The sequence below is a fragment of the Falco peregrinus genome, chromosome 5, assembly GCF_023634155.1.
Source record: "Falco peregrinus isolate bFalPer1 chromosome 5, bFalPer1.pri, whole genome shotgun sequence".
NCBI classification, from domain to species: Eukaryota; Metazoa; Chordata; class Aves; order Falconiformes; family Falconidae; genus Falco; species Falco peregrinus.
This window is the reverse complement of record NC_073725.1, coordinates 67,416,153-67,428,726: the sequence shown is the minus strand read 5'-3', so window position 1 is coordinate 67,428,726 and position 12,574 is coordinate 67,416,153. Positions and strand designations below refer to the sequence as shown.

At 44.4% G+C, this 12,574-nt stretch overlaps 1 protein-coding gene across 2 annotated transcripts in view; it reads right to left on the bottom strand.

Annotated features, from left to right (window-relative positions):
- AP3D1 (adaptor related protein complex 3 subunit delta 1) overlaps window positions 1-12,238 on the bottom strand; it is a 46,989-nt gene extending 34,751 nt beyond the window's left edge. The window contains exon 1 of one of the 2 annotated variants that reach the window (XM_055805248.1): window positions 11,898-12,238. In XM_055805248.1, coding sequence (XP_055661223.1) covers window positions 11,898-11,993 — 96 coding nt within the window. In that variant the 5' untranslated portion in view covers window positions 11,994-12,238. The remainder of the gene's footprint in view (window positions 1-11,897) is intronic. The other variant, XM_055805249.1, reaches the window with a different exon arrangement.
- Between the last annotated feature and the right edge of the window lie 336 nt (window positions 12,239-12,574).

The window sequence follows — 12,574 nt, the reverse complement described above, 5'->3', positions numbered from 1 at the left end:
AAACCCTTGAGTATAAACAACGACAAAAAAAAAAAAAAAAAAGAGACTTCTGACAGTAGGAAATAAATACTTGATCAGAGATGACGAAAGAATGAAAGAACAACGTATACAACACGCAACTGAGCTACAAATACATTGTACCTAGCTTTGAATATTTTATGCACACATAGGAGCATGCTGGAACAGTGTCACACAATCCTTCATGTGTGTATCTTATTGCCACATCTTGGTCAGCAAGGTCAGCACTGGTTCTCAGTGCAGGATACCAACACGCCGGGCCTCAGACGTTATGTCCCTAACCAGAAAGACACATTATTGTCATTTCCCACAGCATCTATCCCCAACTATTTAAATATTAGCTTAAGCTTCCTGGCAACTTTTTGGGAGTTGAACGCAAACCACTGTATGACCAGGGTGTGTGTGGAAAGGTCAATAATGCACAGCCCGGGGCAGCTGAAGACAGGCTCCCAGGTCGCTAGCCACACTGGATGGCCCCAGCAGCCTACAGGCCAGCCCCTGCCCATCAGTTAGCCCACCACAAAGAGCAAATCCTGGAAAAGTGTATTACAGAACTCAGAATGAGATCTGAAACTGAAGTATGGGATTGTGAAGAGCGGAAAGAAGTCCTTCCGAAGTAGCTGCACTTCAAACACTAAAAGACTACAAGGCATGAAAAGACCCTATATATAGAAAGCTTTAAAGGATCAGCAGGTATTAACTACTTGTTAATCTCTGCAGAGTAGCACCGTCATGAATGAGCAATATGAAGAAAACTGATCTAGTCGGTCTCCCCCTTAAATCTGAAATCCAACCACCACACCCTAGCCAGATTCCCTGCCACATTTAATGTCTACATAAATAGGAAGGAACCAAACAGGCGTGTGCGGACCTTCAGGGAAGCTCTTCCCTGGTCTGGCGAGTGGAATCGCTGACCTCAGCAAAGCACCGGACCGCAGGCTGCACCAAAGCTGACCAACACCCCCAGGCCCCACACCGCGGCCTGCAAGCTGTTCAACGGAGTCAGGCTACGTGGTCAAAGGATGAACCACCACTTGATGCAATGAAGAAAAAAACCACAGTCACTGAGCATGGCCTAGGTATTTGCAGGGGGAAAAAACCCAAATGCAGTTACATACCAACACAGGACAAAATCCGAGTATCTTTCCCAGCATTGATTCACTAATAGTTTTTGCACAAATCCTTCTAATATAGCCATTTGCCAGTGTGGTAATTAAAAATAAATACTTCCCAGAATGTAACTGGCTCTATTTTCCTTAAATGCTTTTGAGATCCCACGAAGAAAGGAAAGCAAATAGAAAATACTTCAGCGTTCATTTATGCTCACAGTATTCATTATAACATCAACATATTTCTTAACTACTGACTTCTTACAAATTCTGCAACAGTCTCATTTGAAGTCTTCCCGGGATGCTACTCCACAGCTGACACATTTTGGCCAGTCAACTGAGGAGCACTTTTAAGTCACAATATTTACAGACCTTTGGACATTCCCAGCCAGGCTGCTTTGAGCAAGCAAGGCAATTACAAGGCTGCCTTTCACTCCTGGTGTAGTGGAGAACAAGCAGAGGCATTAAGTGAAAGAACACCCTCAGAATGATGGCAATCCAGGCAAAGCTGCGAGCCTGCAGTCAAAAGCTGAAGGGCATATGATAACACAGGGAAAAGAGCTGAGAGGGGCTCTTTTATTCCTGCTAGGCTACCAAGTGGGAAAGGAGCCTTTCCCAACTCCGTGGAAAAGGCTCCTTAATGAAATGCTATTGCAACCACTTGGGCGATTGTTTTCTCTCACATATCCCTCAGAAGGAGGAAGATTACAGAAACACACTCAGAGCAGCGCAGCTAAAACCCAAGTAAAGCATGCAGATGTTAGCAGTAATTACTCAACAAATCTGTGAATACAGCACAGAGTCGTAACTGCCATTTCTTAATGTATTCCGAACAGATGCAGTAAGCATTTTATATCCATTAACAAAACACACAAGCTAATTTTTAAAATAAGCCCAAATTCCTCAAGGATTCCAAGACCTCACCTAGAAAATATGTGCGTTTAAACGAGTGCGACTGGCTAAAATAAGAATGAAGTTATCACAAATCAAAGACACGATCCCTTTGAAAAGGAGGGAGGGAGAAGGGAAAAGCCAAATGTCAGTTTATAGGATTTTTCATCTCCCTAACCATATTCCTTGAATTAACTTTGAAAAACACTAAAACTTTATTCCAAGCTCCAGCCAAAACAGAACTTGGGGTTTGCTGACTATTTCAGAGATGTTCACAAAAGACTAGTATTTTTTCTAAGCAGTATGTGAACAAAATTGAAAAATCACTAATCTAACCGAACAATTACATTCCTAGGAAATGTGACTCTCTATGCTGTATTTTCATCGGTTGATGAGAAGACACTAATAATCAGAATGGGTATCACTGCAGAACCTTTACATTTCATCGCAAAAGCTATTAATTTCCAACAGCCTTAAATAAGCTGTACTCTTATCTCAAACATATACCATCTTCAGAAACAAAAAGAAGGCAAACCCATATTCTTACCACTTAGGGTTACAGTCCAGCAAACCAAATGCAGCGGAATCCTTCACCAAAGTCCTTGTCAGGATCCAGCCTCAACCCACCAGATCTGCTGCAGCTGATCTGAGATTGAAACCTGTCACTTACTGCAACAGCAAAGTGCTTCCCACCCAGATGAAAAAGCAAAACGTCAGCGGACACTAGTCCCTGTTTCTCCTGCAATTTCAGAGTTAAATACAGTGTTTTAAGGAAAGGGTGATTAACAGCAAACACCACAAGGAGCAAGACAGGATCCGACAAAAATGCATTAACTACACCACTCTAAAACAGGAAAAGTTTGGAATAAACATAAAAATAAATCACTGAAATAAACACAAAATATGACATTTCTTTCCTTTTAAGCACTGTAGGATTTATCTTTTTCTGTAGGACTTTGAGACAAACTCCATGAAATCACATTGATCACAAGCACATGGCAATCTCACATGAGATTAAGATGCCCACGGTGCTCCAACTTCCAGAAAACCAGCAACAATGGCCCCTACCTTCTTCTTTTTTAATAATCTTAAGAAATACTACCGGTGGGATGCAAGCCGTGTGACATGACCACCATGCTTAACACAAGAGGCAGTTACATCAAAGACACTCTGTTGGAGGCAAAGCAACTTCCAAATTTGTGCTTCAAACAGAAGATGCTGTTACAAGCACAGTGCAGATCAGCTGCCACCTCCTACCTTAGGAAGGAGGATGGAAAGAAATATGTATCACTTGCCAGGCTTCTATCAAAACCCCCAAAAGCGGTACTTCCCTTCAACATACACCACTGAACTACTCAAATGGAATTTATACACCTGTAACTGACTACAGTACCTGGAACACAAGCATCGTACCATGACAGCACAGCATAAATGAACTGAGGTAACAGCCAAGAGCATAAAAAAGCAAAACGTGCTGCTTTCCACTCACTTGGACACGGTAGCAGAGATAAGTATATTAGATGTTATCTTCTGTCATACAGAACTAAAAATATTATATTATTTAAATGCTGTAGAAAAAACTATTTGAGATAAGCAACAGGATCCTTTGTTAGGATTACTCCACGGCTGGACAGAAAGAATTCCAACGTACACGCTCCCACATGGTATCTATCTCACAGCTAACTTCACTAAAACCATACATAAGCATGTAACAGAGTATAAGCAGCAACTGAGAAACTGCACAGCATTTAAGCAGGTTTGCAGCAGCCAAAATGAAACTATGCAGAGGGTAGTCAGATGTAATAAAGAGCTCAGAAAACATGTTACAACTTGAAAGGCATTTCCAGAAAGCCAAGCTTATCTTTCACTCAGCTGTTGATAAACAGTATTGCTATACGTGCTTTAACATGTCTGTCTTTGCCTTTGCTACCTAGCTTTCCAGGGATTTATTTGCTCATTGTGTAGGTAGCCTTAAGTTCCTAGATCAATGTATGCTTCCTAGATTAATGTACGGCTCGCATCGGTGATAAACACTGGAGGCATGAAGGTGAACCTTTGCCATTTCATTTGCAGTAGTCTTCTCCTATATTATTTATTATAAACATGATACATTATCCACTACCCCCTTGTCTATTACAACCAAAATGAGACAGCAAGACTCCTTGGCCAAACAACACCGATGGAGGAATGTGAAAAGTCAATTTACACTTTTTTCTTTTCTTTACGTTTACTGAAGTTATACATGCCAACTGACATTTTGCATGATGTGTCCATCTGTCCTAAACTGATTCATGAATAGATAAAAACCTCTGAACCTTATTTTCAAAATTCAGAGAGATGCTATGCAAGTAGTGTACACCTACCAGTTTCACAGGAGATACTAAATGACCCCAAACAAACCACCACAGCACCATAAGGAGCTGCAGAACACCACATATGATCTTCTGAACAGGTATGTAATACAGAAGGGTTGGATTTCAGAAAAGAAACAACACGCAGAGTTGCAGCTGCTCATCCGAAGTGACTCCAAGCGAGACCCAGGCAAACACATGCACGCAGACACGCTGAGCACTGCAGTGCCAGCAGCTTCTCTGCAAGCACCAGGGTGTTCTGGAGGCTCCCATGGAGAGCGCCTTTTCCATGGCTTACCCAAAGAAAACTGAAGTATTTCACACAAAAGAGCACGTACACAGGAAGCTGGAGCACAGCTGTGCAAGCCATCCTGGAACACCTCCGCAGGCGGGCTAGGCTGAGATGCCAACAATTAAGTTATTAGCAAAACCCACAACAGCCCAGCACAGATCGGAGTAAGCAAGTATCATCAGCAAGGGTCTAGAGATGGCCCTTAATATCTCCAGTCTGATCAGTCCCTTAAATATACATGTCTCCAGCCTGATCACAAGTACTGTTAATTCAATTGCACAGCAATTAAACAATCCTCAGGGGCCTGTACTGTCTAAATCACACCTGAGCAGACAACTTTTAAGACCAGAGAGATGTGTCAGATAAAAGTGCTTGTCCCTGCAAGTACAAGATGTACTCAAACTTTTATTTTTACATTACTATGCAAAAAGCTATACGAGTACTTTTACAGTAATTTTTTCAATTCACTGGTTCCAGACATATTTCCGTGCATAGTATCAGGCTTTGGTAAAGACAGGCTTCGTTACAAGCACGTGTTTTGTTGTATGCATAGGAAAGAGTCACTCCCTTCCAAGGAACTAAAGGAACGATTATTTCTGAGACACAGCTGACTGGAAATAGTTCAGAGGGAAACATCACAATAAAGATGCTTAATGATGTATTAATACTATATAAAAATCTAACACTGAATATATAACAAAGGTGTAACACTGATTTATGCAAAACTATGAGTGCTTTTCAGTTACAGAAAGGTAAGTAGGGCAATGAAGAAAAAGATGGTTCATGGCCATCGCTGACTTAAATTCAGTACAAAATATTTGTGAAATTAAAAGTAAGTTTGTTCTATTACTCCCTGCTGTACAGTCACACCACTCACTCTAAACAAACTTGTATTTCTCAAGGCTGAAGCACAGTGACACTGCGACAGTTCTAAATAATACATTTTATGCAGCCTGAATTTGCCATAAACATTGAGCCCACTGGAAGAAAGTTTCAAGACATCCACTTCGACTCCTACTTACCTTTAAACACCTTCTAACATATGAATCTCGGTGAAAGCTATCAGGTTTGAACATCTAGATCACAAAAGAAATAACAGTAAGAACAAAAGAGCTAACAGAAAAACCAGCACTCAACTAAGTGGTCTACAAACTCTGTTGGATCAGCCTACTGACCAGGGAACTGAGGAGCTAAGCCAGTATCAACCAAACATTTTTCCATGCCCAGGAACATTTCAGTATTCAACAGACTTGCAAATATTTCAGTTACTTTGAAGTAACTGGTGGTTGAGTGCTTCTTATTTAAAAAAAAATTAAATAAAAAAAAAAAAATCACTCAACCACCTTTATGAGCTACTAACACTACCACTAACCATGTTGTTTTCTGCACCTCCTGCCTTACTCAAATATCTTTATATTTCCTGCCACCTGGATTTAAGCAGACTCCCCTTTAGAATTATGAAGCATTTCTATTTTTCAGCATGAATGATCAGGTTTTTTTAATAACCTAAGGAACACAAACGCTTCTTTGTAACTGGTCCCATGACTCAGTCTTCCTGATGTATGTCGTTCAATGCTTCCCTCGCTGCTCTTCACGTCACACCAGAAATGGGACACACTACCACAGAACTCTAAGTGAAAAACCTAAAGGTACTCTGTACACCAAATATATTCACTAGTCCACATCGTAGAGGATGAGGTTTTTCAGTCACTTTTGTGGACACTGATGACGTCAGAGGAAATCACAAAAGGCCCCATTTTCTGCGCTGGGACAAAGATCTGCATCAAAAAGCATCAAACAGACAATCCTCTGAAGACGACCACAGTACAGAAACGTAGTCAGGATCTTTATTCTACCCTGATTTTTCTGGCCACTCTTCCACTGGCCTTGCAAAAGGCGTGGTGTATGGGCCACTGCGTTTCTTAGGACAAGGTCCTAGAAAGCTCTTCCTCTCCCCTGGACCTGCCTAGACAGAATTTGTGCTCACACGTCTGAAAAAGTGATCTGTCTGGCGCACTTCAAACCTGCAGAAGAGATGGCTACAAAATTATCTGGACTGGGAACAAAGGTATTAGCCCCACTTATGCCACAGTCAATTAAGTAATATTTAACACAGGAGAAAGCAAGAAGCTAATGAAAGGCAGCACTAATGCAAAGCCTCAGCTGCTCTCTACTTGTAATCACAAGGCAGCCCACATCTTGGCTTCTGTTCCAAGGCTCCAGGCCCTTTATTTTCCGTGACACAGCAGGTAAGGCAGGGACACTGTTACAGCCGGCCTTGCCACCTCAAAGGCCAGCACTAATCTGCTTTTTAACTGATTGGTGCGAGGTCCCTATCCAACCCTCTTTTGTGTATTGTTTCTATTTCTGTCTTTTCCAGTGATTCACACGCTCAAAGAATTAACAATAGCAACTCTAGATCCACTTGAAAGTGGGTGGAATAATGAGCTCCCTTCAAAGATATTAACACACATATGACAAGCAGTAACCGATCGAGCATCAGTGACTGAAAGAGCTGTCTGTCATCAATGAACTGCACGCTGCCTTTTAGTTGGGCTGTTTTCTCAGTCTCGGGCACTAATAAGCTTTTTAGCATTCCTCAGAATTCCCCTGTTAGGTTCCATCCCGTACCCTTTACCTTTAGATACTACCACTGCGATAGTGGCTAGGTGCCAAGCTGTCAGAAGACCACAGCATTAGACCGTCTTCAGCCTCGTTCACCAACTGCACTCAAAAAGACTTTTGTGATGTTAAAAGATTGCTCAAAACTCTTTATCCCACCATTTCATCTGAAAACACATCAGAGAAGTAGCTGGAAGTATGCAGCCCAGCGCAGCAGCCCTTTATTTAGTGGAAAAGGGTTTTTTTATGATGCAGACCCACTGTCCTCAGGTAACAGTCACTAAGAAGTGAGAACGTGCTGCCGGTTTGGTAAGCCCAGTCTCTGAGCAGTGAAATACATATTTCACAGCACAGACACTCAACACACCTCTCATTTCACATTGTATTATCAACTGAAATTAATTAACCAGAAAGATTGCTCCTTTCGCTCTTCCAACTTGCTTCTGTACAAAACTTTTAAAATGTAAACCAGCAATGAGATATTTATCTCCAAGCACTACACGCAAGAAAATTTGGATTTTTTTTTTAATACATTTTTTCCTCAAAGTATTGATTACCAAAACCATGAAGCGCTAATCCTGGCACACAAGCAGCAGATTCTCTGAACGAAGAGGGAGGCAATTTTCTCAAGTCATGAGAGAAGTGCACAGACAATCTGTGCAGGATTTTTTTTTTTTTTTAACCCCTTTGCCCTCCTTAAGTGTCCTCCAGTAAACCAAAGGCACTTGAAACACAGAGGGCTATGGTCTGAACAGGACAAAGCACCACTCATTTAACATCTCTGTTTCTGTTATTTTATCATTTCAGTTTTATAAAGGAACCTCTCACCATAGCATGACACAGTAGTTTCCTTGTTGAGAACAACAAACTTTCTTAACTGCAAATACAAGACACTGCGCAAAAGCCAAATACCATCAAAGGATTATCCCTTCCTTTTATTTCAGATTCAGGAGAATATCCCTAAACAGAATTAATTTCTCACTTTGGAATATCTCGGAAAAAAATCCATTACACTTCTAACCGGCTATGGTACCAGTCATTCCCCTCCCGAGCGTGCTGTGTAGCAGATCCATAAAAAGTAGGCACAAAGTGGGGGAAGTTATTCCATAGGGTACAAACCCACCTAGTAACAGGTGAAAGACTCATCACTTATTATCCAAAAGATTTATTTTCCAAGTGAAAGAGAGAAAACAAGGTATTAAAAGTAGAGGTCAGAAGAGAACGCAATAGGATCAACTCTTTCTTGCAGGTTTGGCTTTCCCTCAGACTTCCAACTGGGAAACACCACAGGGTTTAAGGCACCTGTACAGAGCGTTGCAAAGTAAACACAACATGTCAAACCAGGAAAAGATCTAATGCTGTTACACTACCTCATTCCTTCCACACCGTGTTTACTTTGCAGAAGAATGGTGCAGCTCCAATCTGCCCCAGAAGACTGGAAAATGGAGGGAATATGTCTACACAGAAAAATGACTGTTAACCAACTCCTATCCCTTACCGCTCATCCTTACAGAAGGCTGTTGCTTCAGTTTCAGCATTTTAAATGCAAAACAAACAGGTCAGCTTTGGATATAGACCAGAAACTAAAATGAAAATGACCTCTGACAGGTAATTAAGCCCTCTGCAGGAAGAATGTGAGCTAAAGTGCAAGGCAGCCTCCAGTACTCTCTCAGTTCTTCTTGTGAGGCGGAGGACACTTAAAATTTATCGGTAAAGAGCTGTGATGCTCCATTTACTTCACAACAAGCCTTTGGGGTATGCACTTAAGCGTCCCAGCAGTACAGGATGAACACGTGACCATCAAGCAAGAACGCAGGTCTGTCAGAATGCTGTATCGAGAAACCCACGTCTGAACCAAGGTGACAACCACTTGGCGCATCCTGCACTACAAACACCCTCCACGCGTCAGTGAAATACCAGATACACTCCTTGTGATGGTACCTGCGTAGGAATTGGAAATGAATAAATCTTACTACCTACCAGGAGAGCTGCCCAGGAAGATGAGGGACAAAGGATGGCACAATTTCAATGTGATTAAATTCCAAAAGACAAGAACCAACACACACAACAGAAATTAAACTTTTGCAAAAAGCTTAACTAAATCAGATGTCAAAGCAATAATCATGCCTTTACTTCTTTCTATCTCATTTTTATGTAACAACCACAGTACCTCCTCTCTAGAGCCACCTCTTCCGTAGAGTGACTCCTGTTGAGCTGAGATCAACAGCTAACATCCTTGCCACCAAAGCACACTGCCGTTTGTTTTAAACAAATCTGCACTTCTGAACAGGGCAGGGCGTGTGTCTTAATTTTAAGCACTTATCTTGAGACACACAAATATTGGTTGAACAACTACATTCAGTATTGAGGCAACATTTAATAGATACAATGAACAATGGCAGCACTGTAGGAAAAGGCGGAAGAAATGCTGCAGCTACTTCCTCTAAAATACCATTCTGATTTTGTAACATCACCTGAAAATTAGCAAACGTCCACAACCATTGCCTGGGAAGTACTGAATTCACAGCAGAAGGTTTACAACCCTCTTCAGCTAGCTCAGCTAGAAAAAAGCAACACTCCAGTGCTGTCTGCAGCCACTCTGTGTAATTAAGCAAAATCTTTGAAGGATTCCGAAGTAGCCTGCGTTACAGAGGGCACACATTTCATCAGTGCAACATCTACTGATCAGCTGAAGACGTCCTGAAGTTCAGGTTTTAATTTCTGCTGTGCATGTGAGGACATAAAAATTTCAAGACTTGTATTTCAAACCAAAGAGCTACCCTAGTTTAAATTACTACCGTGCTACTGTCCAACTACTGCAGCTGACATCAGCCTCTTTCTTACAGTTACAGGCAACACATTTCCTTTGACCTCAGTGAATCCTAGAGAGTGCGTATACCCGTCTAACAACTTCCTTCAAATACACAGAGCCCTACAATATTGTCTGAGAAGTACTTTTTCCTAATTCCAAAGGACATAAAAGCCACTGCATTTTAACTAGTTCTTGTCACAAACTGAGAACAAACTGGGTACGGCTTATGATGCACAGGAACATGTTAATCCTGACTGCATAACAGCATCTGTGCTCTTTATGAAGTCCTGGAAAAGGAGCTATTTGTCACGAAATTATTTTAGAAATGAGAACAGTACATTCAACCCTCCTCAAAGACAACTGGTGCCACAAAGGCCTGGACCAGCCTGGACCTTCATCAGAGGGATCCTCAGAGGTCTGACAGCTTGATGAAGCATTTTCTGTCCTATGCACAAAAGAATAAAGCATATTTACTGAAAGCAGCATAACATACAAACTGGGCCTAAGCATGCTATGGGGAAGTGCTCCACAGAAACTCTGTTCACCTGTTTCAGCTTTGAGTACAACGCATCAAGCGTGCACATAAACACGCTGTTTCTGCTTTTCCATGTAGTTTCCCCCGTTTTGCAGGGCACTGCACACTTTATAGTAGGACTATCTTCCTCTGTCACCAAATCAATACCCATAAATTTAACATATACTAAAACAAAAACATAAGTTTCCCAGGTATCATCACTACCAAATAACGCCTTGCCCTGTGCACTACAGGCTTAAAAACCATTGGAACATTCAAGTGGTTTGGAGGTTGTGTTTTGCGTTTCAGTCCAACAGCACCAGGAATGAAGACCATAGCCTTCCAAATTCAGTATTCCATTTAGTTCCATGCTTACAACTTTTTCAGATACTTTTCATAGCTGATACCATTTGGATATTGTACTTGTATGAAGACCCATGGTAGTCTGCAAATACTTTTAGCCTGTCACTAACTCCACAGCAACTCACGGATATCCCAGCAAAGCAAAACTGTTAAGACCGTTCATGAGAAAGCTCCCACAGCCATGACTACTTACTTGAAGATGAACATAAATGATATCCTTAGTGTTTGTTACTTCCCAATTAACAAGTGACACCTCAATGTGGAAAGTCTCACATAACATGTTCTTGATGACTAATTATTTCACCTATACTAATTTCCCAATCACGTGCTTCTAATACAAGGGAGAGTTAACGGGCCAACACTTCCAACTGCTTTCTGGCTACAAGACATCTGTAACAATGAAAATACATTTTAGTGAGAAGATGTACAACATGAATAACTGAAAAGCTGAATTGTGCCTGGGGTTTCCCGTGTATCAGCTTCACGATGGAGTACAGTCCACTACAGCACTTGACCCTAGCAGCACCACAGGGCGGAATCCCAGTTGGATGTGTATGTATGTACGCGTCTCGGGGATACGGCCACCACATAACACACTAAATGCCGGTATCAGGCGTGACCCTCCCTCAGCCTCCTTTGCAGCTCCTGCTCCCCGGTGCCTTCTCGCACGGTCCTTCCCCCCAGCCCACACCCCGGCATCATCTTCCTCGTTCTGAGTCCTGCTTCCACCTCCCCCAGCGCAACACCCCCTCTCCCGGGGGACCGAGCCCCCGGCTGCTCCGGGCCCGGCGCAGCCCCGCGGAGGGCAGCCCCCACCGCCGGGCGGCCCGGGTGACAGCCCATGGGAGGGCTGAGGCGAGGCAGCCCCGGGCGGCGGGCCCGGGGGAGGCGGCAGCCCCTCGGCGGGGGGGCCGGGGCCGCTCACCTCGTCCTCCTTGTGGTTGCGGATCCCGCGCACCAGGTCCTGCAGGTTCTTGTCAAACATGCGGTCGATGCTGCCCTTCACCATCTTCAGCGCCATGGCGGCGGCGGGCCGCGGGGCCTGCGCTCGGGGCTGAGGGGCCGGGCCCAGCCGGGGGGGCCGCCGCGGCTCCTACTGCCGCTACGGGTGAGACCAGCGGGCCCGGGCCGCTCACATGCCGGGTGGGGGGCAGGGGGCGCGGGCGGTGCCGACCCGCGGCGGGGCACGGAGCGAGCGGCAGGTAGGGGCGGCCCGGCGGCCGCAAGCCCCAGCTCCGGGCTGCGCTCGGCCTCCCAGCGCCTGACAAAATGGCGGCCGGTCAGCTGAGGGCCCGGCCCCGCCCCCGCCCGCTACACCACGCCCCCGCGCCCGCCCCCGCCGCGCCCGGCCGGCCCCGGCCCCGCCCCGCCTTCCGCGGCCCCGCCCCTCCCACGCTAAACCCACTACGCACGGCCGCGTCACAGGCTGCCCCCGACCCCGCCCCCGAGTTCCCGCCCACCCGCTTGGCCCCGCCCCCGGGAGCGCTCCCGCTGGTCCCACGTGGCGGGGGGAGAGCGGGCCCACGCCTAGGACGGGGGTCCCTCCGTGGGATTCGGGTCACTTTGTGGGGCTGGGGTGTGGGACTGGGGTCCCTTGGGTCC